The 27636-nt window shown below is 43.3% G+C and overlaps 1 protein-coding gene across 1 annotated transcript; it reads right to left on the reverse strand.

The window, feature by feature from the left end:
• Positions 1 to 241: 241 nt before the first annotated feature.
• On the reverse strand, positions 242 to 25269 carry PDE6B (phosphodiesterase 6B). Its single transcript, XM_051642576.1, has 22 exons — positions 24705 to 25269; positions 22243 to 22395; positions 21817 to 21906; positions 19333 to 19473; positions 18200 to 18274; positions 18049 to 18113; positions 16591 to 16657; positions 16393 to 16440; positions 16064 to 16213; positions 14916 to 15059; positions 14271 to 14336; positions 13518 to 13664; positions 12167 to 12274; positions 11102 to 11211; positions 10061 to 10148; positions 9499 to 9599; positions 8030 to 8137; positions 7218 to 7281; positions 6310 to 6384; positions 5539 to 5622; positions 2453 to 2609; positions 242 to 1455 (listed from the first exon to the last, which is right to left on the reverse strand). Exons 1-22 carry the CDS (start codon positions 25113 to 25115, stop codon positions 1397 to 1399), a joined length of 2511 nt encoding a protein of 836 aa, XP_051498536.1. The 5' UTR covers positions 25116 to 25269; the 3' UTR covers positions 242 to 1396.
• Between the last annotated feature and the right edge of the window lie 2367 nt (positions 25270 to 27636).

The raw sequence follows: 27636 nt of genomic DNA on the forward strand, positions 1-27636 counted from the left end.
ACGAAACTGAGGCATACAGCATGCGGTCATCACTAGTGGCATATTCAGCTTTCATGCAGGTGGATGTATTTCTGTATTTTCCTGTATGAGAGCTTCCTGCTTACAGAATTGCTACATGGTGATAGGGGATTACATCTTGTGTACTACACTGAGACATGGATAAATGATCACCAGGTAACACCAAAGGTCTAGTTTTCCTTTTACTTGCAGTATTTTTGTAATGCAAAATAAGATACTGAAAGATAAAAGCACTGAAGGTAGCAGGAGTAAAGGAAGAAGAAAATCCCCAGCAAAACAGATCTCCAAACACTTAAAAAAAGAGAGAGAGAGAGAAAGAGAGAGAGGGAGGGATCAGAACAGTGAAGGGGGTGTCTACTACTACAAGACTGTAATGATATGTTCTAATACGGTTCCATGAATAAACATGAAAACTAACTGTTATCTGAAACAAAAGAGTACAAGTTATCAGTCTTTTAGAGTCTGAACGGGAATCTAAAAAAAGGTATCTCAGAACAGGAGGAGAAAAGGGAGGAGGGTTGGTGTTGATAGGGAGAAGACTGTTAAATAACATTGGCATTATGAGGCAAAACAGAACAAGTTTAGGAGATGCCACAATTCAGGTTGGTTGGGTAACTGGGACTGCAATGGGCAATGATAACAGTGACTTCTTACAGTTGCATGTTACAGAGTGAAGCCTTGGTTAGCACAGTGTGGATCCTGCTCAGAAAGATGGCAGCTACTGGAGTTGCAAGAATGGGTCCATGATTCAGAACAGCATACTACCCAAATTCTTGGAGTGTGGAACTCTTTTCTCTGGGTCTCTTGGATTTACATGGAACTGTAACTTTTTAGAGTAGTTCAAAGTTTTACTATGGTCAGTTTTTGTATTTTTTCTCCACCCTTGGTATCCTAACAGATGAAGGCTTAGACATGATAAATTTGGCTCTTCTTCAGTTTTCCTTCTTTGCAGGATATGGTTGCATTGTCAAAATACATTGTCAATAACATGGCATGTGATTGACACCTGGATGGAGCAGGATATGAATTCAACTGACCACATCAGCCTTGGGGTAAGAAGGGTTTCAGTGCAGGACAAATGCTCTTCCATAGTCACAAAAACCTGATTTATTGGGCCAAATGTTGTTCTGACTTGCCATATGCCATCTGATGTCAGAAGCTTTAAATGGAGCAAGAGACAGGATAGAACTGGCTCCTCACCATCAGGAAGAAATGCAATTAAGGCAAACGAGATCTAGCCCTTCCCTGGTTGGACATAAGCCTAATTAAAGTAGCAAAACAGTCCAATCAGGAATATATTTGTATGCCATGATATTATTTTTTTAAAAAAACGTGGGCGTTCTCATTTTGGGTGGCATATATTGCATCAGTAATAGGTCTAAAGTATGCTACAGGTTTTGGAAGCTGGAGCTGTTCCTCCGTTACAGGTTATTCCATCTGCCATATAAAAAGAAACAGATAATTAGAAGTACAGTAATTAATGTTCTTCTTGGTAATTACAGGAATTTTAACACTTAAGTTAACTGGTGATCAATGTAGATCATACCTATGGTACCCATACCCACAGCTGTCTGCTGTGCAAAGTAATTGCACATGTAAGGCTGCTTGGAATGAATGTTTTAAAGTTAGTAGAAACCTTCCTCACATAAATACTGATTACTTAGTCAGGAAATAATTCTTCAGAATTTTTCCAAATCATGGCTAAATAACTTTTGATATATTAAGTTAATAACTATATAAATATGAGATAAGACAACTAGACAGGTCTGATAAGTCCTAAACTGTGTCATTTGTGCTGTTGAGATTTTTAGTCCAGTTTGGAACAAAAGGAGACTTCAAGTGCAGTGTCTGTGGATTGGAGGCACCAGGTTCTGACATATGATTTCTCAGACACCTGGGAGAGGTCAGGAGAACCTTCTGCTTCTACCTCTCCTGAGAGTCAAACAAATCCTCAGGCTATCAAACAAGCTTTTGCCAAACACCCATGTGGCTGGTGGATTTCAGTACTACCCAGGCTGTTCCCACAGAAGAAGAAAAGCTGATTCAATCAAAATTGCTATTATCTACATGGGACAGCATGTCAGCCACAGCCCCCGTCTACAGAGGAATGTCTTCCTGCTCTTGTCCAGGGATATATGTATACTGCAAAGGATTTCCTGCTGTCCCCAGCTGCATGGACACTCCTCTTGATTGTAACATCACTAACTTCACAGACACTAGCTCCTAGGCATTTGAGCTGGTGGTCTTTTTGACAGCCTGACATGATGTTAGGTTTGAAGACAAGTTGTCTTCAACCTTGCCAGTGGAGCAAGACTAAGGAAACTTGTTCTGGGCATCAGTCTCTTTGCTTAATCAGCAAAGCTTTTTGCAGATCTGGGAGAGTATTACAGAAGTTTTTGAGTTAGAGAATGAAAAGCTAAGCACTGTTTCTGACCTTTCTTTGCAGCCATCTTCTCCTCCTCTTTTTTCTTCTCTTCCTCCAGAGCTTTCATTTTTTCATCATACTCATCAGCACGGGTCTTCCACTCATTTCTGTTGTTCAGCAGCCCATCAAGCATAGGCTGAATTTCCTCATGGAAACGGGAAAATTCCTAACCAAAACACACCTGTCAGTACAATGAAGCACAGAGGCAGAGCTTGTCCATCATACCCCAGGACAGACCCTGACACTTTGCCTCTCCAGCTAGTTCATGCAGGGAAATAATGAAGAAGGACCATGCTGCAGTCATAGAAACATAGAATAGGTTAGGGTTGGAAGGGACCTTAAAGGTCATCTAGATCCAATCCAACCTGTGTGGGGAATCTACCACTAGATCAGGTTGCTTAGAGTCCCATCAAACCTAGCCTTGTACACTGTCAGGGATGGGGCTTCCATGACCTCTCTGGGCAACCTGTTCTAGTGTCTCACCACCCTCACAGTAAATAATTTCCTCCTAATATCTAATCTTAATCTCCCCTCTTCAAGTTTTAAACCATTGCCCCTTGTTTTCTTGCTACATGCCTGCGCAAAAAGTCCCACCTCAGCTTTCTTGTAGGCCCCCTTCAGGTATTGGAAAGCTGCTATAAGGTCACCTGGAGCCTCCTCTTCTCCAGGCTGAGCAATCCCAACTTCCTCAGCCTATCTTTATAACCCTATGATCATTTTTGTCATGCTCCTCTAGTCTCTCTCAAGGAGCTCCATGTCCTTCTTGTGTTGGAGGCTCCAGAACTGGACACAGTACTCCAGGTGAGGTCTCACAAGAGCAGAGTAGAAGGGGAGATTCACCTCCGTCAACCAGCTGGCCAAACTTCTTTTAATGCATCCCAGGACACAGTTGACTTTCTGGGCTGCAAGCGCACACTACCAGCTCACGTTGAGCTTCTCATCTACCACTATCCTCAAGTCCTTCTCCTCTGGGCTGCCCTCAGTCCTTTCTCCTCCCAACCTGTATTTGTGCATGGGATTGCCTTGACCCAGGTGCAGAACCTTGCACTTGGCCTTGTTGAACTTCTTGCAGTTTACATGAGCCCACCTCTCGAGCCTGTCAAGGTCCCTCTGGATGGCACCCCTTCCCTCCAGCGTGTTGACTTCACCACAGACTTTGGTGTCATCAGCAAACTTGCAGAGGGTGCACTCGAATCCACTGTTCATGTCACTGACAAAGATGTTAAACAGCACTGGTCTGAGTACAGACCCTTGAGGGACACCACTTGTCACATATCTCCCTTTGGACATCAACCCATTGATCAAAACTCTTTGGATGTGACCATGCAGCCATTTCCTTATCCAATGAAGGGTCCATCCACTGAATCTGTACTGTTCCGGTTTTGAGACCAGAGTTCTGTGCAAGACAGTGTAGAAGACTTTGCACAGGTCCAGGTAGATGACATCTGTAGCTCTGCCTTTGGCCACTGATGCTGTGACCCCATCATAAAAGGCCACCAAATTACTCAGGCAGGACTTGCCCGTACTGAAGCTGTGTTGGTTGTCGCCAATCACCCTTTTGTTGTTCTTGGGCCTTAGAAGGGACTTCAGGATGATCTGCTCCATGATCTTGCGAGGCACAGAGGTGAGACTGACTGGCCTGTAGTTCCCTGGATTTTCTTTTTTTCCCTTTTTGAAAATGGGGGTTATGCCATGACTTTTGAAATATGATGGACAGTGGTTTTGCAACTTCATCCACCAGTTCTTTCAGGAGCCATGGGTGAATCCCATCAGGTCCCATGGACTTGTTCACCTTCAGATGGTCATGAACCTGTTCTTTGTCTACAGTGGGAGGGATCTTCCTTTTTCCGATCCCTGCCTTTATCTTCCATAACTTGGTGGGTGTGACCAGAGTCCTTGCCATTGAAAACCGAGGCAAAGTAATCATTGAATACCTCAGCCTTCTCTACATCTTGGATGACCAGCTCTCCAGTTTCCTTCTGGAGCGGGCCCACATTTTTCCTAATCTTCCTCTTATCACTGATGTACCTATAGAAACTTTTTCGTATTGCCCTTAACTTTCCTTGCCAGATCAAATTCTCCCTGTGCTTTTGCTTTGCTAACCTGATCTCTTGCTTCTCTTACTACAACTGTGTACTTCTCCCAGGATATCTGTCCTTGCTTCCACCCTCTGTAAGCTTTGTTTTTACACCTAAGCATATCCAGGTGTTCCTTGCGCATCCACACAGGCATCCTGGCACTCCTGCCTGCCTTCCTCTTCATTGGGACACATTGGTTCTGGGTGCAGAGGAGGAGATCCTTGAATATGGACCAGCTTTCATGGGCCCACCTCCCTTCCAGGGCTTTGTCCTGTTGCACCCTACTGAGCAGATCCTTGAAGAAACCAAAGTCTGCCTTTTTAAATTTGAGTGTGCTCAGCTTACTTTGCACTTTTCTCACTGCCCAAAGGATCTTAAATTCTACAGTGTAGTAATCACTGCAGCCTAGTGCCCCATTGAGTTTTACATCACTCACCAGCCTGTCTCTGCTGGGGAGAACAAAGTCCAGCAAAGCATCTTTTCTTGTTGGTTTCTCTACCATTTGGAGAAGGAAGTTGTCATCAATGCACTCCAGGAATTTCCTGGAATGCCGGTGCTTTGCTGAGTTGTCCTCCCAGCAGATGTCAGGACGGTTAAAGTCCCCTAGGAGGACCGTGGCTTGTGAGTGTGAAACTTCTATGTGTCTAAAAACGGCCTCATCCACTTGATTGTCTTGATTTGGTAGTCTGTAGCAGATCCCCACTATGATATCTCTTGCTCTTGACTTCCCTTTAATCCTGACCCATAGTGTCTCTGTCAGCTCCTCATCCATTCCCAGGCAGAGCTCCATGGACTCCAGGTGGTCATTGATGTAGAGGGTGACACCCCCTCCTCTTTTGCCCTTCCTGTCCTTCCCAATCAGCTTATACCCAGCCATCCCCATGCTCCTGTTAATGCCTCAGAGAGGGGCAGCTGTTGTATCCTCTGCCCATCCCTCTCCCCACAAGTGGTGTTGCAGCCCTGGGATTCACTCACCTGTTGAAAAGGAGGGGATGTGCAAGGGTGCTCTTTGCTTACCTTATAGACAAATGTGCACACGAAGTCAATGAAACCCACTTGAAGCTTTGGAAGCTCAGCAGCTTTCCTCCGGTCCATCATGGGCTGTGGGAAGACACAAGTTCATCCTGATTTATGAGAACACTTCACTGAAAAAAAACCCCTCTATTTTATCCCAAAAATTGTCTTGTTTTGTCAGTCTGGCAGTTCTACCATGCCTTCCATAAAGGCTGTCTGTCACAGCCCTTTTCCTCTGCTGCAGGGGAATGACATGGGCTCATTTTCTCTGCCATTTTAGCAGAAGTTTTTTGACATCTCTTTTGGTGTCTATTTTGGTGCCTCATCAAGAAATGGCTCTTGGCTCTTTTAACGCCAAAAAAACCAGGTTAAAAAACACTGCTTTAATGCACTTCCATTTACCAGAAATAATTTTTAGACTCTGTGAAGTTTGTGTTTGTAGTTTTTATCTTAATTGGAAACTCTGCTTTCCTCTATGATGTATGCATTTAATTTTCCTCTTTTCTGAAAGGGGCCATCACAAAGTCTCCAGAAGGACAGTCACCTCTTGCTGTCTCACAGCCACTGGGACTCCCCTAACTATATGGAGAGCTGGACAAAAGGCTCTATCACTAAGAATCTTCCCTAGTTGAGTACCCACTTTTCCAATGGATTTTGGCAGGCATGGTGATTTCAGGAAGACTCAGAACACTCTGAGAGCAGTACTGCTTGTAGCAAGCCTCTGCTGAGACTCACTATCTGAAGAGAACTGCCTGGCTCTCACACAGTACTTACAATAGGCTGTTGCTGAAGGACGCTTATTTCTAAGTCTCCTTGCTCCCAGAACTCAGCTGCTACCAGGAGGGCTACCTGCATTGCCAAGGAGGGAAAAGGAAAAGTTAGCACTGACTTCAGCTTTATAACTTAATGTGTTTCATGTCTCTACCACTAAGAAAATTTCAATTCTAGCCCCTCTGCTGCTTCATGTCCAAAGCCAGCCCCTGCCTTTCTCCTGGGAAGGGCAGCAGCAGCAATGGGATTGCACATGTTTAGTGACAGCTCAACAACCTTATTACACTGGAGCTCATGAGTCCACTGCTCATCTGTGAAGAAATGATTTCAACATGTTGCTCTCAAGAATTTGCCTCCTGGTCACAGTTGTGGCTGTCTATTATGATTTTCTGCATTGTCCTTCATGCTGAACAGGAAGGTGAATTTTATTTCTTTTACCCTTCCTTAAATGTTAATGTTTCTTACTTAGCAAGTGCTCAAGTACAGCTCAGGAAGGAACTCCTAGAGGAAATCAAACAACTGAGCAAACAGCAGGTATTGCTGTAAAACAAAACAAAACAAAACAAAACAAAACAAAACACACCAACAACCAAAAAAAACCCATGTTAAGTGCTAAAAACCTCACTGTAACCCAAGAAGAGAAATACTTGGGGGGTTTTGTTTTGGTTTTGTTGTGTTGTTTGTTTGTTTTTTCTTTGTGTTTGGTTTGGTTTGTTTTTTTATAAACATGTATTTTCTACAGAATTCACAACCACAATCTTAAGGATTGGTTTATCCAATGAAACCATAGATACTCTGAAGTACTTTTTGTAGTTTTGGTGAAGACTCTGATTCAGCTTCTAGGTAGCTTAGGAAATGCATTGCTTTGATGTATAAGCTAGACAAATCTATCAGTATATCAAGCACCTGACCTTACTCTGGACTTCCCAAGGCTTTGTGATTGCTGACAAATCACAGGCAGTCATCATCATGGCCCTAAAAATGGGAAAGAAATTAGTTTTCTCTCTACAGCCTCTTGCAGGCTTAGGATGTTTAATGCCCCAATATTGGGTCAGGTAACCCCCGGTTCCTGCTGAAGTGATACAAAAGAAAGATGGGCTGCTCTAACAGCCTTGGATGTGACTTGAACACTCATTGCTCTCTTGATTGAAATGAATTAATGCTAGGGAGCTGCCCTTCTTCTGGCACTGGGATGTTTGCTGCTTTAGCCATTGCTGGGCTGAACTTCTTGACTTTGGAGTAAAATCTTTGGCTCTCTCATGGAGGCATAGTAGTGCAGACGGCAGTGAGGCTGTGGGTACCCTTCATCACCAGTGCAGAACATCCTGCAGAGCATCCATCTGGTCACAACAGCAGCATTGTGCAACTCAGGTTGGTTGCCATTGGGAAGACCAACTAATGGATTGGACCCCTGTAGATCCGTCATTGCAGCCTGCCCCTGATTGTGTCTTACAGGGTTGTCTGGTGGGAGTGTAGTCAGAAGTTATCTTGCATCTCACTAGGATTATATCAAAAGAAGGACACTCCAAAATCAGTCACTTATCTGCATGAAGACCCACTTTAAGTTTTTCCCCTGTTTTTCCCCCACTTCTCCACAAGATTAGACTTGAGTGGACAGTAATATGTCACATGCTGATTTTGCACTAAGTGCAGAACAAGGTGTATTCTGGAACTCCCACCAGGTAACTGCATCACTAACCCCTTTCCAGAGACAAATACTCACATGACAACCTCTTTCTTTGTTGTCTCCAAGGACAGGTATTCAGTCCAGGCAGTCTTGCTATCATATGTCTTGGATTCATCAACAATCTTTTGAAACATTGTTCTCTTTCTTTGAAGGGAAAACAAAAATAAACAAAACAAATAAAAAACAACGACAAAAGGAAAAGCTCCAAAACAAGGAAACAAATCTGTTGAAAGCAGAAAAAGCAGATGGCTGAGTTGGGTATTGATAACCCCTCCAGAAGGGTTTCTATTTGTTGCTGTCCTGTTATTCAGGTCTTCAAGGAAACCTCCAACAAAACCAAGCACCATCACCTACTTCTCTTAAGTAGGGGAAGCTATCGTAAATTACTTAAAAATAAGCGTGGTGGTGAGACATGACCAGGAGCTTGAAAGTAAGGGCTTCTCCAGGTTATGTCAGATAAGAAATGCTTTTGCCTGTGTTGGCAGCACAAGAAGGCTTTTCCCCTGAATGTTAAGCAAACTGTGGAAATGTAGAGCTGGCTGGCATATTTGTAAAGCTAACTGGCATTATATACATAGTCTGACCTCGTTAACTGTACCTATATACCTAAATATATCTAGAAAATTCTGGGGAGGTGTTAATTCAGAAAGCACCTATGTTCTGTTTCTTTCATTGCTGGCAGAGAAGACATCTAGGCCAGATCCAGAAAGCGACGTGCATATGTGTTCTGTCCATATAATTTTGCCTGGGTCTGATCTCAACCAAGTCTTCACTTGCAGACCATGGACCAAGAAGGGCAAAGACTGGCTTGTTCCCACCTCTCAAGGAAGTGTGGCATCTACTCCCACATAGCCACTGCACCTCTGGAGTAAGAGGACTGGGTATTACACTTTCTCTCATATTCCTCTTTTGAGGACTATTTATATTTTGCATAATCATTCCTCAAAGAAGGAGTCTCTGGTTTTGAAAACATCTTGAAAGTTGCTTGCTAATTAGGAAGTCATATGTTGTTGACTTCCAGCATTATTTCTCAGGAAGTCAGTGCATGCTTCTCCAAGCTGTTTGATATTTTTGGCTGTTGGGTAGGAAAAAGACTTTGAACTGAAAATCCACCTACAATAGACTACTTGTGATTTGGATTGTGCTGCTCTCCCAAAGCAGGCCAGGCCATTCATGTTTTATGAGTATTTTTAGTGCTGAAGTGCTAGGTACAGAAAAATATATCAGATATTTCTGTCCATTAGGGAATCATATGGCAGAGCCTTGCTGGAAACGGAGGGTTAAAAGTCACATAAGTGATCTAATGAGTAAAAGTTCCAAACTAATTTGAACTATTTGAGTTCTCCCCACCAGTTCTGATGTCAGTATCCAAGGCAATCTCCCAGAGGAAGTGCCTGTGAAGAGGACAGCTGCATGGGGGAACTCTCAGAGCAGAGCATCACGTTGCCTTTGTAAAATGCTAGCTGTTTTCTGCCCTCCACATAGAGTGTATGAGATGGACTTACTTGAAGTAGAGTGCCAGGTCTGTTGCTATAATGGCAATATCCATCAGGTGAATCATGTGCTCATGCTGTCTGCGGTTGAGGTTCTGACATATATTCAGAGACTGAAAAGTAAAGGAAAGGGAGCTGCAAAATCTAGGCACTGTGTTGTTGAGAGTTACTGGCCACCTTCCTTTCTCAAATGTGCTGAAGAGGGTCAGTGTCCTGAAGCCTGTTACAGAGCACATGCCCAGTCCCTGGCCCCAGGGTGAATTTGCCTGAAATGAAAAGTTAGCTGGGGGAAGAGGGGCCTGTCAGAGGGGCTACAGGAGGACAAGCCTGTATTGAACATATTCCTATGGCAATAACAATATGGCTTCTGAAGAAACCAACTCATGCGTTTAGGAAAACCCATGTGTTTTGGTACTGGGTGAGAATAGACTACTTGGGGAGTGAGGCAGCTGCAGTTCCTCAGGTATACGAACCAGTGAAAGGCCTTAGGCTAAGATGTCTCAGCTCTGTTGTTGCTGAAGAAGGTCTCTGAAAGTAAATTATTGGTGTCCTTATACTACAGTTCATTACCAACCTCTTCAGAGAGCAAGAATTTTCCAAATTCCAAGTGATGTCTCTCTAAAATGGAGGATCCATGAAGTTTAGCCAAAGGATTTTGAGATCTGATTGCATAAAGGAAAAATTAAAGATATAAGTGTGGTACTTTAAAACAAAAAGAAATGTCCAATTTAAATTCAATTTTGTCACACACACAAGTTCAACTAATTTTAAAAGGCCTGGGAGTTATTTTTAATAGCTAATAAATTCAGTCTAGTAAAAGACTTTTGTGACACTGCTTATAACTATTTGGACATCATATAAAACAGTCTTCAAACTAAAAATTTCACCCAAAAGTTTGTTAATGACTTAACTGTTATTACTCAGCATAGTAAGCTTGTTTAATTCTTGAATAAATACATGCCGATATCTAGTAATGGGAGCAGAAAAAACAGCAGTCCTTAGACACTTTCTTCATATATCCAAAACACCAGCCATCTTCACTTACATTTCTCCAAAGCTCCAGAAAAGGGTAAGACAGTGTAGCAAGCATTTCAAATGACCCGTGACCTGACACTACCTCAAGTGGGCTGCAGAGGCTTGATTGGTCAGTGAAATAATTCAACTGTTTTTCTGTAGCTAGTAGCTACAGACTGAGGGCAGCACAAGGGCAGTGCCATGCATGGTGCTTTCTCCATAGATACCTTCCAGCAAAAAGTAGGCTTCTTATGTCCAGGATGCTCCTGGTGGCATCCTGAGTCTCCTGTGATGCTCAGGCTGCTACATGCCTATGCTGCACTTGTTCCACCCTGCAATGGCAACACAGAGTGTTGCTTTAACCAAAGGAGGTGTGCTGAGAGGTGAGGAAAGCCCCAGAGAGCACTGCAAATGTTCTGTTTCCCCACTAGCCATAGCATAAGCCTAAGTGTTGTAGCAAGCTGAAAAGCAAGATTATTTGCACAACAAGGTTGTTACCCCTGTGTATAAAACATAGATGTACTGGAGTTTGGTGTGATCACAGACAGATCCTACCCCCCTGGAAAAAAAAAAAAAAAAAAAAAAAAAAGGAAGTGCTTACTTCATTTGATATAAGTTGTTGGTTCCCCTGTGGTCAATATCATGGCACAGAGCAGCAGTTACCATTGCAAGGGCTTCGAGGTCTGTGTAGTAACGCTTCAGCTTGCCAGTCTGCAGGGTGAGAATTTGCATGTCATCTTTTAGTATCATTTACAGGAAAAGGTACTGAGCTGTGCCTGTGCTGTGCTCAGGATGTCCTCAATGAAACAATCCAGGAGAACTGAAAGTACTTGTGAAGCTAAATGCATCACATGGTACTCATAGGTTAAAATGGGGAAGCAACTGAAACCAAAGTATTTCAGACAGGCAAGCATGTGTGTCATGGATATGTGCTTAATGCTACCCACTGCCTCATGCCCAAGGGACACCCAGGTTCTCATAAGCACCCCTCCAGTCACTGAACATGAATAATTTTGCAAAGGGGCCCTGTATTTTTCTGGCAATGGAGTCTCCAAGGTGAACCATCCAAAGGATTGTCCAGGGGTTGTAGGTATAATTCTGCTGCCAGCTGTGTGGGCCATACAGTTGGCACTGGCTCCTGGTGCTGGTCCATCCCTGGTATGGAGAAGCACACTGACACCTGGTTTTCTTGTTGGAGAACCTGTTGCCCAGAGAGCCTGTGAGAAAATGGCCCTTGCCACATTCACACTAGCAATAGACTTGTGTGACCTGTGCCTGTTCTGCCTGGACAAGGAAAGCCTGAGGTTGTCTTCGTACCAGCCAGCTACCTGCAGTCTGGCTCTTACTGTCAGAAAGTGTTGGAGGAAGGGAAGTTCTGTAGTCTCTCTCCATTGCACTGCAGAAGGATTTATTCTGGAGCTTATGCAACACTATGCATGTCTGTACCTATGACAATTAAAGCACTCCATTTATTAGGCAGTATTAGTCACAGTTTTAAGTATAATGCAAGAACTGTTGCTTGAGGCAAATGGAGGCCTTGTTTAGCAGGACCTGTGCTAGCAGTGACTAACTGCTCTACATCAGGATTCAGAGGAAGCCCTGCATATCTCCAGAATGCAGTAGAAGACCTCCTGCCACAGAATTAACCAGAGTGGTGTTTTCTTACCATCAGGAGTGTGAACATGGTCTGTGCAACGTTGAAGCCGTGGCGCCAGTTGTGGTAAGTGATCTTCCGGTAGCCTTTGCTGACGGAGTACACAAACCTTACCAGAACCTGCAATTTGGGGAAGATCATGCTAGTTCATGTGATGAAACTGCTGCCTGTACCACTTGCAATAGAGAACACATACAGAAGTCATGGGTGAGGTTCTGACCAGCTCTACAGAGTTGGTGCCAGAAAGGAATCAGAAGCTGCAATAACACCAGGCTTCCCTAATGGTGATGTTGTAGTAAAACCTGTGGAGAGCTAAAGGGGACACTAAAATATAAGAAACAGCACTGTCTAGAAGAAAATCCCATTTGTGAATTTACTGAATTTCTGTGTTTCTCAGTGTTGTCACTTGTAAGTTTCGTACCTTCCATGTTTTGCCATTTCATAGCCAGTATTAGTATTTCTTCTTCAAGGGATATCTCCAAGATATCCTTGAAGAATCCTAGTACTAGTATCCCTTCTCCAGGGATTTAGAGATGGGTGGTGTTTACCTCACCTAAAAAATTTAAAATATAGGGCATTAAATAATAAACTGTGTGTTCCCTTTACATTCTACTTCTCCTCATGTATGATCTCTTGTAGTTATATAGGTTTTCTTACTCAGCGAGTTAATCATGGAAGAGTATTCATTTTTAAAATCTCAACTTCTCAAGAGTGGCAGCGAAGAATGGTTGCTTTTCACACTTGTATCAGGGGTTAGTTGCTCTGGAGTAGGTATTTTAAATACTTTTTTACATTAACATGCTATAAGTAAGAAAAACAGAAGCAATTCCCATTACCAGCCCTTCACTAACCTATTTCCCAGCCTGCCTTCCTAGGATGAAAAGCTCTTCCTGCAGTTACCTCCAGATCCCACTAGATGGAAACAAACCTCACATAAAGTGCTGAGAAATGCCTTGGGGAGCAGCAAAGCTGCTGAGATGCCCGTTTCACAAATCCTACAGAGGCTTTGGCCAGCCGCAAAATCCGTGAACTCGTACATCAGGGGTTATGGGGCCCTTGTTCCCCCCAGGGTCACATCGCTCCTGTCGCCAGCACTCGGGAATTTGGTACCAGCTTCAGAAGTGCACCAAATGAAAGCATGTCTCTGTTTGCAGGGGGAGGAAAAGGAAGGGGACCTGCCAGTGTGTTTCAGCACTTGTTTGCTGAAAGCTATAGGGTACATACTATAGCAAATTAAACCTGCTGGCATGATCCCGCTCTCCAGCCGCTCTGTGAGCAGCACAGGGCACACATGGGACAGCAGCTGCTTGGCCAGTCTGCTGGCCATCCAAGACAGGAGACCTGAGGTCTCGTCAGCTCCTACCTCCTGTGGGATCTGGAACTTCTTCACCACGCCGAGCTCATAGTACATCTGAATGCCACACTTCACCAGCTCTAGCTCAGTGCAGTCAAAATCAGAGAACCTGAACTCATAGATTTCAAACTTGGTGGGACCTGGGAGCTCTTCTTTCTGTAAGAGAGGTGGGACAGTTTGTTGCTGTGCTACTTAAGCCATCCTCAGAAATGCCTAGAGTGGGTTTTGCTTAATAAAAACTTATCAATCTGATTATGCTGGGAACATTTCCTTTTAGAATATAACACATAAATAGATTGAAATGCATCTTTTTGTTATAAACCTGTTAGTGGGGGAAGAGGGAGGCATTTTCCTTCCAAGGCAAGAAAGTTTGCTTGCTTTCTGTGCAGCACTTGCCTTGTTGATTTGATGTGGTTTGGAGACTTCAAACATGACAAGTCTTACATGAGAAGACTTACAGCCCTCCATGTGAACTCCAGAGAACAAAATGCATAGTCAAGGTGGCTGGTGTGTTTCCAGCTGGACTTCAAACTCCTTGAGATAAAGTGGCAGAGAGTAGGTATTCCACAGGAGCCGGGGAAGTAATTTGCTGCCATCTGATAATAATGACCTCAAACTCACATAGCAGAGGAGGGCAGGGATTACTTCATCTTCACCCTTCACCAGGTGCCCTGTTGATGTGTACCAGTGTGCCAACACTGGGGACTCTTCCCTGCATTCACCCAGGCAATATTTGTTTGCCAGGGCTGTTGTTGCTCTTACCAGGATGCTTGCCAGCTCCTCTTCCTCACACTCACTTGGCTCCTTGCCCAGCTTTTCTCTTGTTGGCTGCAAAGAGCATGGACACGTTAAACTGATGACCCAACCCCAATGGACTTTGCATGGTGCAGCTTCAGGGCAATCTAGCGCAGCTCTCATATGCAAATAGTGTTTTCTTCCTGGGCCTTACTTCTATTTATGATCATTCAGCCCATCCTTCCTGGTAAAAAGGTTCTCCTTGATTTTGGTTCATGTTTGACCCACTTGCAGATGTCTCCCCTAGAGCCAGAGTCCCAGCTGGGTTGTCCAACTCCACATCCTCTGCACTAAGGAGGTTTTGGGGAATAAATCAGCTCCTTTTCAACCCCTACAGCCCTACCGTGCATAGGACCTGCATGACCCCATCTCAAGGGCTGGCTTTGCTGAGGAAATGAGAAAGAACACAGCATGGCAGCACGCCAAGATAGGGGGTAGCCTGCAGAGTAAAAACAGAGGCTTGTTCTGCCACTGCAATAACTGGGTCCACAGGACGCTGCCTCCACACCATGGTAGCTGGAAGCATTGCTTTGGGATGGGAGACTCGTGTGTGCCACAAGTCAGGGTCCAGGCCAGTACACTTGGGTGTGTGTTGCCATTGTGAGGCATTACCAGAATTTCCTGGATTTCATCCTTGTCACATTTCACGTGGTAGAGCACCATATCCTGAGCAATGTCCTTTCGGTTCTCCAGCTTGTTCATCTTATCATATGTGTCTGTGTTGAGTACAGACCAACCCAGGAACTGTGTCAAGGACTTTGTGAGGGGAAAAGAAGGAAACAGTGAAAAAATAAAGACATGTTCCTCTAATAAAAAAGTAACACCACATGATGTACTTCTAGAGAAACACAGGGTTCACTTTGGCCACAAGTCTAGCAATGAGCAACTGTGAATTTTCTTCCCAGCTGCTACTTGCTCCTCAGCAGAGCAACTCCCCAGCTATTGAATATGGCTAGGCCTCCACGGCATCCGTGCTATGGATGTTTGAGGATCCTCTATCCAATTCAACATGTGGAAAGCCACTTCTGTGTTGTTGCAAGTGTGTCCTTGCCTGTGGAAGGGCTAGTGTCACAATGGTGACAGCAGGTCAGGAACTCTCACATCAAGGGAGAGCAAGGGAGGGTCTCATCACCTTTCACATATGTTTGCTCACACAATATGATTGTTCTCAACCTCTTTGTTGTGCAGTGGCCAATTAAATCTGTGGGGTTTTTTTCTGCAGTCTTTTTGTTTTATAAGAATTGTCTATTTCAGGAAACATTGTGATGGATAACTGATCTCAAGAGCTGAATGCCTATGTTGGATTGAAACTAGCATAGTAGCATTTCTAAACAACAGAGTCTTTAATTACAGCTGCTGTCAGTAGATTCAATAGCTGGCCACCCTTCATATCTTAGCTACACAGACAATTTCTGTATAATTTCTCAAGGGAGCTGGCCAGCCAATGTGAGCTGTCATGTATGTGAACACAGCTCAGAATGGTTATGCTAGTACATCACAGCTGCTCATGGCTGGGTACCCGGTCCAAGAAAGTTGAATCAAAAGGATGTGAAGACAGCTGGGCTTCCATGAATGAAAAAAACCCCAGTATTTCACATAGTTGCTGTCAGAACTTTCCAGGTCATTCGCAGCACCTCTATAAGCAACGAAGAAACTTACTTAGCTGTGAAGCACTGGGGGATGCATGGCAGGTGTACAGTTAGCACTAGTGACCTCTCTCAACCATGTGAACTACTTCCAGCCACAGCAAGGAACTATACCTCCATGAGGGTCTCGTCCTGCTCATCAAATGGTTTTCCATCTTTTCTGTTATAAAACGTGACAACACCAACAATTTCTTCCTTTTTGTTGACTATTGGCATGGAAAGAACATTTTTGACAGTCCATCCTGATTCGTCTAGAGGACCTTCCTTGAAACAATAGCAAGCAGAAAGACAGCATGTACTTAATGTGTTTTCTAACTACACCAGCATCCCTTTTTACAATAAGACTACAGGCTACAGAAACACTTATATGTCTAATATTGACTCTAAATTTTATTTCTGCAAACAAAGTAGAATCCTTGATGGGACTGGAAGTTTCACAGTACCTGAAATTTAAACATCTCATCTGCAGCAGCATTCATAATGTTGCAAATCTGGGGGAGCATGGAAAGAAAAAGTTTTACAATATGAGCAACAGGAAGTTTAAATACTGAAATGAAAAAACTGGATTTATGAGAAATCAGCATTAGTATGACTTTATCTCAGAAAGCTTTGATGAAGCCACATTGAAGTTAAGTACTTACAAATCCACTTTCAGCCACATAGGTTGGCAGTCCAGTAACTAGTGCCCAGTGATCCGGGGTAGGATTTCTAGTTGAAAAGAAAATGCATAAGAGAAATTAAGTATATACTCTTACTGAAGAATGATCATGGATCTCAAATGTATCCAGCTGATGGCACAATCTGTGTTTACATGTCTCAGCCTCAGTTACTAAACAGTTCTGCTACTTTCAAAGGACCCATATGAGCAAGCAAATAATTTCTACATAAGTAAATACTTTTCCTTCAAGGATTCAATATGGAATAACTGATGAAATATCATAGTCTGCAGAAATTTAAGAAAAAGCCACTCCTGGGAGTGGGGGCCATGTTTCAGACCTTCAGCACAGAGAAAAACAAGAGAAAATTCCTGACTAAGAGTGCTTGCCAGCTTGAACTTTTGAACACTGCTGTATCCAAGAAATGGAGCCTTTCTGACAGCACATACACCAATACAAAGCAGTGTGATCAGGACTGGGTGAAAATCCTGTTATGTCAGATTTGTCCAAGGCGCCCAAGGCTCCTCTGAAAAATTCAGTTGCAAGTAGAGAGGGTGGTCCTCAGAAAGAGGGAGTCTCAGTGTGTTGTCAAGAGAGGAGGAAAGACCAGAGGTATTCTTGAGATGGGGTCAATGACTGGCAGGTAAGAGAGAAGAAAGGAAGCTGAAAGGTAGGCAGGGGAGCAGGAGTGACCATGAGAGTGAAGAGGGTAGCAGAGGGGTGAGAGGCAGGGACAGTCAGTGCCTCAACACAAGGGCAACCTGGATGAGCTTGCCTCCTAACACAGGGAAGGCACCAAGGATGAGCAACAAAACTTCAGGCAGTCAAGGCAGTTCACTTCTGCATCTAAAAAGAATTACTATTTGCAGTGACTTTTAGAGCCTACCTTGAAAGCTAGGAGAAAAGAATGATAAAGGGAGACCTTATATACACCTTCCAGTACCTAAAGGGGACCTATAAGAAAGCTGGGGAGGGACTTTTATCAGGGCATATATGAGAGGTAGTGGCTTTAAACTGGAAGACGGCAGATTTAAGTTAGACATTGGGAGAAAGTTATTCACTGAGGGTGGTGAGACACTGGAACAGGTTGCCCAGGGAAGTGGCGGATGCCCCCTTCCTGGAAGTGTTCAAGGCCAGGCTGGATGGGGCTTTGCACACCCTGGTCTAGTGGGAGATGTCCCTGCCCACAGTAAAGAGATTGAAATTAGATGATCTTTAAGGTCCCTTCCAACCCAAACCATTCTATGATCCCATTATCCCAATGCCCTGGAGCAAATCTTTGTCCTGCAGATATGTGAGTCAAAGGACAAACTTACATTCTGACTCTCTTATTCAGTCTTCTATTTATTTATCTCCTTATGAATGTCTTTTAATCATGAGGAACCTTGGTTTTAGCTACATTCTGTGTAGCTAAAACCTGGCACACAGAAACTGAGCACTTACGGGATGACTTTAATTTCTTCTTTTCCATGTAATATATAATCAATGACCTTGTAAAAGACTATTTCCTACAAAAAAAAAAGTACAGAGTTAAAATTATTAGTGAGGTAATCCAGCCAGGCAGGAGAGTTTAAGAAACCTGGGTCTCACATACCCTGCCATCCGGGGTGCGAGGTCCTGAGTAGGGGGGAACTTCTCCCAGCAGCACTGGCCACAGGTCAAAAAATTCCTGGGTTTAAAATGAAAAAAAGTATTTTTAGAATACAAAAGTGCGTTCTGCCTTCACCCTGAAAGTAACCACTGCTCAACCATGCTGGTTTTGTTACTGTGTAAACAAGGCATGAAATAATAAGACTAGCTCATACTAGGCAGCAGAATGGTGTACCTGAATTGGGAAGTGTCAAATGCATTGTATGGCTATATACAGTCATATACTGCCTGTACACAGGTTCCTGCTTCATTCAGTGAACAGCATGGCTATACTCACTGAGCAAATGGCTACATCAATATTTTATGGGTTCCCCATTTTCTAGAATGTGACATAGGGCTGATCTACTACTACTTGGTAGCTTGCTAAGGTGAAATAATATATTTTTGTTGTTTTTTTGGTAGGCTACATTATAACGCTGATCGAAGTGTCTTTAGCACAGTCATGAACTTTCAGTAAAACTCTTCACAAAACTTAGTGCTATAAAGGCTGTGGGAATGTTACAGAGATCAAAGTCCATAGTAGCCTCAGTCAGCCTGACCATGGAATATAGCAGGGCTCCTATGACAAGAATCCTTTGTAAAGCCCACATAAATCTCGCCAAAGGTGTAAACAGACTAAATCAGAGCTGCAGAAGTAACTTATTTTCTGCCAGCTTACTCTCATGAAGCCAAATTTCACCTAAAAGCCTGGATAATGTACATTTGGATGAGTTCTTGAGGAAAGTGGCTGCTTTGTTGGTATGGGTTTCTACAGGTATTTCACTGTACTTCTGATATCCACAGACATTTTGAATCTGTGATTTTGTTGCAGGCTGTGACTGTGATGGTGAGACACATTTGTGTTTCCTTTGTCTTCCTAGCCTCTGGCTCCTTTGACAGTCCTGTTCCAGTCATAAGTTCTTCCATTTCCCTCTCTTTTCTTTATCCCAGGCTCTTCATTTGCACAATGGGATAAAAAAATGCCAACCAAAGCAGGAATTATTACTCAAAGCTAGCTTGAACTTTGGCTGCTGCACATCATTCCTCAGCAGATAACAGTAATGCAGAAAGATGGACAACACCCATGTGAACACTCACCTTCTGTTTGGTCATGTCCAGGAGCCCTACTGAGTACCGGTCGCAGTTCAGGTATGCTCTCACTGTGTAAAAAGCCTTGTGGAACTGCCTCTCAATGTCTGTCAGTTCCTCAAAAACCTTATTAGCTGACCACAACAGCACCTGTGGGATAAAATCCAAATGTAAGCACAGCCTCTCCTTCAGAGCTGGCCTTCCCAAAAGTGTTTGGAGTAACAAGGAAACAACTGCTTCTTGATGCTACACTCCTGAAAAGTGAAATAGCAACCTGTATGGCCAAGTGTAAAAGCATTGCTTATTCACACTGAGAATTACTAGGGAAAGATGCATTCTGAGGAAGAGTCAGGTCATCATGGAGTGCTGTACAGAAGTCAAGTCTTGCAAATCTAGCACAAAAATTTAGCAGTGCCAAACAAAGAAATTTTACATTTTATACTCATAAGTAAAATCCTGCATAAAAAATGAGTTAACATTAAAAGTGTTGCAAATTCTGGAGGCTTAGGTTGGAAATATCTGAACTAACACTTTCCTGAAAGCTATTAGGTGCTTTCATTCTTGAAAATGGAGGTTATGCTGTGAATTAGGCAAGGATTTCTGGTGACACAAGGAGCTTCTTTGTGGCCCTAAAGGAGAATTTAATTTTCACTTAAATGGTAAGGAAGCAATTGATGCAATTTCCTAGTTTAGCTAATACAAGTATTCCTGTATCTGAGTGTGAGTGCTTTGCTTGTTGAGCCCAGGAGACATGAGGAGCAGTGCTTCAGAAGCACTGAGAGCTTCTGCCTGAAGCTGACTGGACTTGTGCTTTGAGCAAGAAGCACATTTACATGCCAAAAATCAGGAAAAGTGTGTCTCACCTTATCACTGGGCAGTAGCAGATATTTTTTGACAATTCCAAGCTGTTTCTAATCTGTAAATACGGACAGCTCTGCCACTCCTGTAAAGTCTGAGGCATTCAATGTCACTGGCCTCTGAGCATCCCTCAGGTGGGATAGTAGTGTTGTCATACAAACAAGTAGAGGAAAACGAGCAATGGTTTATTTTTGGCATTTTACAGAATGCAATAAGTAGTGCTGAAAGCCACAAGCCCAGTGAGGAGGACTGAAAGAAACACCTAAAGAATGGCCAATTCATTGAATGTTGCAAAGAAGTTGGGTAAAATATGATATATGGTCTTCTGGTAAGACTCTCACACAGCATCTGAGCACAAGCAGACTTAATTGCCTTAGCACAAGCTGTTTTACTTACTGTACCCCCCTGTCTTTCCAGCTGGGATTTGCAACATTAAAATCCTAGACCACCTTTGAGAATGTCATTTGCTCACTCTGTACTTAGGCACTTCTAGGTCTAACACAATGAACCATATTAATTCCCACATGGACCTTCAGATCTAGACGGCCAAAGGCCTCCCAGTTGAACTGTTGGTAGAACTAGCAGTGTGTCTTGCATTTTGTTCTTGCTTTCCTCCCTTTCTGTGGGACCTGCTGAGGTACCAGTGATGTATGGACACAGGACTCCTGGGTTCAGCCACACACCAGAGCACACTGCAGGAGACATTAGGCCTTCCACTTCTTGGGTCTCCACTTCATCTCCTAGCCCCTTCCTGACATTCCCCCATCCTGCTGCTAAGCTCTCAACAGGAATAAACCTTCACTAGTTCTGCTTTACTTGAATTACTCAGCCCTACTCAATGGCTGTACCATCTGACCACGATTAATGTTTTTTATTACTGAAAAAATTAGATGAAGCATGTGAGATAATGAATTAGTAAGTATACATGCTGCCCCAAAGCTTCTGCAACCGTTTTGCTGAAACTGGCATTAATCTCCCATGGAACCCCCACTGGAGACAAGAGCATAGCTGCATGAAGTATAGACACAATTGCATGTCTTCCTCAATGACAACCAGTTGTCTGCTTCAGAAAGTGATTGCATGGATTCATATTAATCCCAATAAAGTCAAGAGTTCTTTCATAACCCAAGGCATGGAAAAGAATGGTGGCTAAATTGTTTTAATTCAGAATATCCTAAAACCCTCATCTATGTTAATTCCTACCATGGGAGTACAAAGCAACAGGCATATGAAAATCATTTTACTGGCACTAAGAAAAAATTTTATAGCACTTTTTAATAAGCAGATAAGGAAAAAATACTACATTCTTATTTGTTTTGGGAAATGTCTTGGTGCTGCTGGCTGAAATGGTTAAATGTTCCAAGAGTTTCACAAACTGAGTTCAACAAAATTCTGGAGTTCAGCCCTGCTGAATCCAGGGCCACTGCACCAGCTCCCACAGTTTTGCCAAAAGCAGCAGGAAGAGAGACTAATGAAGGATTCTGGGAAAGGGTGAATAGACCAGATCAGATGAGAGCACCTTTTTCTTTCAGCTTTTTAGGCACGATTCTCTGAAGCACATCAGCTGCACCTTTCAAACCAGAAGAATGTATTCATTTGGTTTTGAGAGAGCCCAGTCTGCATTTTCACTCTTACCTGGCCCCTTCGCGTCTCACAATTGTGAAGATAACTCAAGTGATAAATTTTCAAGTTCAAGGAGGCAAAATTCAGGTACTTCAGAAAAAGCTGAGAAGGCAAACAACGAGAGTGAGTCAGTTGCAGTAGCAGCCATGTGTATACTGGATTTCATAACACCCCTTTAGCAACGTCATGGTAATTTCCCTGGAGAAACGCTTTGCTTTGCACTTGCGTGAGATGAGGCTTATCCCACTGTATTTTCCCTGAAAGATTTCTGAGATAAGCATCCTCATAATAAGCCTCTTCTGTTAGGGGATGAGTCCCCTGTAGGAAAATTCACACCAGTGGAGCTTCATTAAAGCAGACATCCCTAGTGCAGAAGAGTCTGTGTTACACTGCAAAAGCAACAACTGCTTGGTAGAAACTGAGCTACTGATCACTTACTGTTTCATCAGCGCTGGTGAAGTGTGAGCCGTTCAGCTTATTAATAGCCAAAATGACAGCAACTAAATCTTTGCCATTCAAGATGGGGGTCGCAAGAATGCTTTTCGTAGTGTAGTTGGTGAGCTCATCAACAAATGGACTGAACTGGGCACACTGTTCAATAGAGAAGTTACAAATTAAGTGTTTTCCACAATGTCTGTAGTTTTAAAACCAAGCCAAAGCACAGACTTTCAAAGTAAGATGCCTAAAGAAAGTTTTGTTTAAAAAATATTGAGGAAGAGAAATTAATTAGCAGAAAACTGGACAATGTACAGGTGATAAAGCTGGTATCAAGAGAACAGGCTGTGGCTCCTGACTGCAACATGTGCACATTTTTACTTTTTGCAAAGATCTTGAAAATCATAAGCTTTAATATGTCAAACTCTGTCAGAACAAGGAGGCTCTTCTCTGATCATTCTCAGATCACTGACCTCCTTCATAGTGCCCCTCCATCCTTCCCTCTGACTTCTTGTCAACACCAGCTACTGCCTGTTACCACACAGCACTGCATAGCCACAGTTTATAAAACAGTGCCGTCCAGTGCAGTCACTGGGAAGTTCACTCACCCCCCGTTTTTTTTCTGCTTTTGCGTGGTCCCTACAGCTGCTGTCAGCAGCCTCTGTGAAGCCATCTCCCACTTGTTTATCTTTAAAATGTTCTCCCAGGCATTCCTCCCATGTTGCTGGGCCTTTGTCCACGGGATGGTAGACGGTAGGGAAGGTATCCCAATGCAGCATGCAGCTAGCACCAGTGGTGTGCAATTACTGGCACTCTCCTCCTGTCCTTGAGAGCGACCCACCCTCTTCTGCCCCAGGAGCATTCTGGCAGTGGTTGTAATGTGCAGATAGCATGGCTACGAACTGGGCTGCCCAGGGCGTCACCATTGCCATTCAGACTACTGGGAGAGTACTAGGTCATGCTACAGGGCCAGCACAAAGAAAGCTCTTCTAGCTCTTCCTCATGCGAATGTCACTGTTCCCCCAACCCTAACAAAAACAAAGCAGAGAAAGGATAGTGCAGGGAAGACAGATAGCTCATCACTTCACTTGCACAGGGCCTTATTGATACCATCATCACCTGCCAATAGGGAGTGCAGGGTTTGCCTTGCTGACCCAAGATCTTCTCCGTGATCAGGTGGATGATTTTTAGCTACAAGTCCTTCTAGCTGGGTTAGAAAAAGCCCCCCAGCTCTGACAGTATCCTGTCTTTACCAGAAAGAATAATCACTCCCTACTCCACATTCTCCTCATACATCCACCACTGCTGGCCCTCCCTGCCAATTGGGGCAGACCAAGAGTTTAGTCTCTGGGTCTCCTTTAAAGGAATTGCCTTATGGCAATGCCTGAAAGCTCTAGAGTTGCGGTGCAGCACTTGACTTCCAACACTGAAACCCTTCCATAATCTTGGAGAAATGTTTGAAGCAAGAGATCTTTAAAAAGTTTGTCACATCCGCCTCCTTTCCCCAGAATGGTTGCAAAACAAAATCAACGGCTCAAAACATTCTGTGCAGGACAAGGAAGTTGTTGCTGAAGTATTTGGATATGCTCATATTGAGCAATAAAGGGACGTATAAACAGATGGTCTCTTTGTAACTAGGAAACAATAGATGGAGTAATCCCAAATGCCATATTTGGGTCACATGGATTTTAGTTCTGTACCTACAATTAAAACAAGCAGATTGTTACTGCTGCCATCAGACTTGCATGATTCAACCCAGGAGTACAGAGGGTAAATATTGTCATGAAGGCATAAAAATAAAACATTGAAATTCCTTGGAATGCTCCTCGTATTGCACTGTTCAGTACTTGCTGAAATAGTTGTTTTGGCCAAAGTTTGTTTCTTGCTGCTTCTGATGAAGATCATCCATACAAAGGCTGGAGTTAACCCACCTGCTCTGAGGTCCGCTCACTCTGGTTGATCAAAATGCCTCTAAATGTTTTTGGCCCAGGCTTTACCAGACAGCAAGCTTTTAAAAATGTCATTTGTGGTCAAAAACCCCTTTCTGGACCCACTGTAAAGGATTTCTCTCTTTCTTAGCCAATTACTCATTCAATACAAGTGTGTGTGGAAAACTCCATGCATGTTGAGCACAGATCTGGCTGTACCTCATTGTCTCTCCTCTGCTAGACTAGATGTGATATTTATTTATTTATTATTTTAAAAAATTTTATTAAACAGGCCAGGCATGACAGTGCATTTTTGCTGGCATTAACACCTAGTGTAATAATGTGCTTAGCTTCACCTCACTCCATCAATGAAATCGGAAGCAATTTACAGACTTGCTATGGTTCTTTCGTTTCCGCTACACAGTTATTACACCACAAGAAGTTTGATCAAGATGTCCTGCTACATCTTGACCCCTTCAAATTGGTAAGCATGTGAGCCATTCTTCTACCAAGTGAATGAATAAATGCCAAACCTACCTCCTTGACATCCTTGATGTTCATGGTTTTCTTGGTTTGCGCAACATAGCCCACAACACCTATGTCCAACGGATAGACAATCTCACAGTCGGGGGAGACCAGGCATTCCTCCAGGGTGCTTCCCTCTTGGATGTTGAAAAGCCTTGTTGCCAGCTCAGGTGTGCCATTTCTCTGCCTGTACATGAAAAGACTACAGCGGTCAGCTTGAATAAGGGACCTGATTCTTCTTAAGGTCTTGAAAACTACTTTCTCCATGTTGATGGTTTCTTGCATGTCTTGAATCAACTCAAAAAGGATTTCAGTCTCATTGGTATCATTGGACTCTGGTTTTAGTTTCTTCTCAAAGTACTGCTTGGCAAAAGCAGGGTTGCCATCAAGAAACTTTTCCACTTCATCTTCACTAATGCTCATTGTGAATGTCCTGGGTCTTGTGGCAGGTAGTAGTCCAAAGATGTAGTCTATGCAAACTGATAATTTCCAATTTAGTTCCTAAAATATTGTAATTGAAGAAGTTTCTTCTAGAATGACCAAGGGTGAGATAACACTGCAAAGAGAGCTTGTCATCAGGAAGAGGTATTCCTTTATAGTGCCGAAGGTGAGCCAGTAGGAGGATAGATCTTCTCAACCAAACAGATTAGATGACCTCTACAAGAGCTTTGGGTCAACTTTCTTCTTAATCTAAATGCAAACAAAAACTGAGTACTCACAATATCTGAAAACACTCTCCTTTCTCTTGATAAGCAGAACACTTACTGAAACAATTACTTTGAGGCAGCAGCAACAGGGAAGAACTGCATCTCCTAACGTTGAAATAAGCTCTTTAAAGTCTAATTAAATATATACTGCTTGGGCCTAATCCTTGGCTAACAAGGTGAGCATCTTATTATTTCTGTTCTTCCAGCTCCCTGCAGTAGTAGGAACTGCATCCTTCACAAAAGAGCACATAGGCCAGAACAAATATAGTGAAGTAATGTTGCTCTTTCATGACTCTCTACTATTGCATGGTTCTCTATCTGCTCCTGTAAAGGCTGTTCTCAAACAGAAGCACCAAACCTGAATGCTTTAGTCCAGGATTTGAACAGAATTTGCAAAGTATGTGGCCTCTTCCTGTTGCTACTAAGAACCAGGATAGGAAAACATGCCCCTTAGTAGCATTCCCTTAGGAAGGAAACAAGAGCTTCAGGTTGGGGTGCCTAGGTTGAAACACTCTAAGGAATCATGGGAAGCCCTGTAGACAAAAAAAAACACCCAGATGAACCACTGAGAAAGGCAGAAAAATTTTCCTTGTTACTGTCGGTGGAGACAGGGTGGGAATTATGGCTCTGAGGGACATTTGTTGTTTCACATCAATGAAGCCATCATGCTGTGCAAACAATAGGTGAGGGTCAGCATCATGCTGGAAGGCAAAATGCCATGAAGGCCACCGCTGTTCAGGGAAATTAAACAGTGCACAAAGGTTTTAGTCAGAGGGGAACACCATGTTGCTGGAAGATAACCAAGTAAAGGTCCAGGCTGTCTGCCCTGATGAGCACCGGCACTACTGCCAGCAGTGGTGCAAACCAGCCTAAATTTGAATGTGTGTGCCCGGGAGGAGGGTGACAAGACAAGAAGCTGTAGTGGCAGCATTAGAAATGCTGATGCAGGTGGGTGTGGAGCTCAGGATAGGGACAGGTTGGGAACATCTTCAATCCCATCAGCAGGGATGCCAGAACTGACAGCTGCTGATCTGTGTCCACCCCTAAAACAGGAGGTGAACACCCTCACACAAAGGCATGGTAGTTTAGGGGAAGGGAGTTAAGAAAGAAACCCTTTCAGAAGGTTGCAGTGGAAACTGAGACAAAGATCTACAAATGTATTTATCATTCAGTTTTCTCCAATTCCCTCTTTCAGTTCCCTGGGTCACTGGAGATGCAGTGGGAAAGCATTTTGTCAACTGGCTTAACACCTTAGATGTCTTTATGCTAGCCTGGTAGAGATTTGCTCTGGTAATTCTCATAGTCAGGATACTAAAACAGAATTTCTGCTCAAGAAGACTTCAAGGACGTGATGTGTGCCAAGGGTACACACATTGCCTCCAATGTCCATATTCTAATGGAGGCACAAGGACCTTCTCAGCAGGGTATTGTGGGAGTGGATGGTGAACCTCCAGAATGGGGGTGGATGAAGCCTTTTGTGTGCAACAAGCAGAACTGTCCAAAGCAAAGCACTTGGTGGCAGTGGGGAATTTTAATTGCCTGACTCTGTAGGCATGTTAACATTTCAGGCTGCAAGCTTTCTAGATAGGTCTTGCATATTTCAGCTGTTTTCTGGGTACAAAGGGTGGCAGAAAGAGCAAAAGGAAGTTTTATTTTGTTTTAACTGGAGGCAAGGGAAAGAACTACCTGGGAACTTGAAGGTGGGAGTGAGAACTTGAAGTTTAGGTAGGTGGGACTGTCAAATGAGAGCTTGAAACTAGAAAAAACAGGCCATTTTGTAAATTATGGGCTCTAGTTAATCTTAAACAAGAGAAAAACAAAGTTTGTAAACATGGCAAAATTCTTTGAGTATTAAAATATCATGGAAAAAATAAAAATTAAAAGTTAGAAATGTCAAGATCCAAAGTGGTTGAATTAGGAACATGAAGGGCAATGAGCATTCTCTGTTATAATGTTGGGAAGAGTAAGAATATCAGAGCAAGTATTGAAGGACTGGCATGCTTTGAGGGTTGTGTGGAGTAAACTCTAAGCTGCTAATGGCTTTTTCTGACAATTAAGAGAGGATCTTCTGAGGTTCTGAAATGCTGGGGAAAGATAGATGTAATTATTCTTTCAGCAACAGAGGAAAAAGGAAGAACTGGAGGATTCCGCAAAGGACCCCTTTACATCTAGTCTCCAACAAAATACAGTAACAGCCAGTGTGGTTTTGTCGAGACCAAACTGTTGTCATTGCCAGA

The sequence above is a fragment of the Apus apus genome, chromosome Z (assembly GCF_020740795.1).
Source record: "Apus apus isolate bApuApu2 chromosome Z, bApuApu2.pri.cur, whole genome shotgun sequence".
Classification (NCBI taxonomy): domain Eukaryota; kingdom Metazoa; phylum Chordata; class Aves; order Apodiformes; family Apodidae; genus Apus; species Apus apus.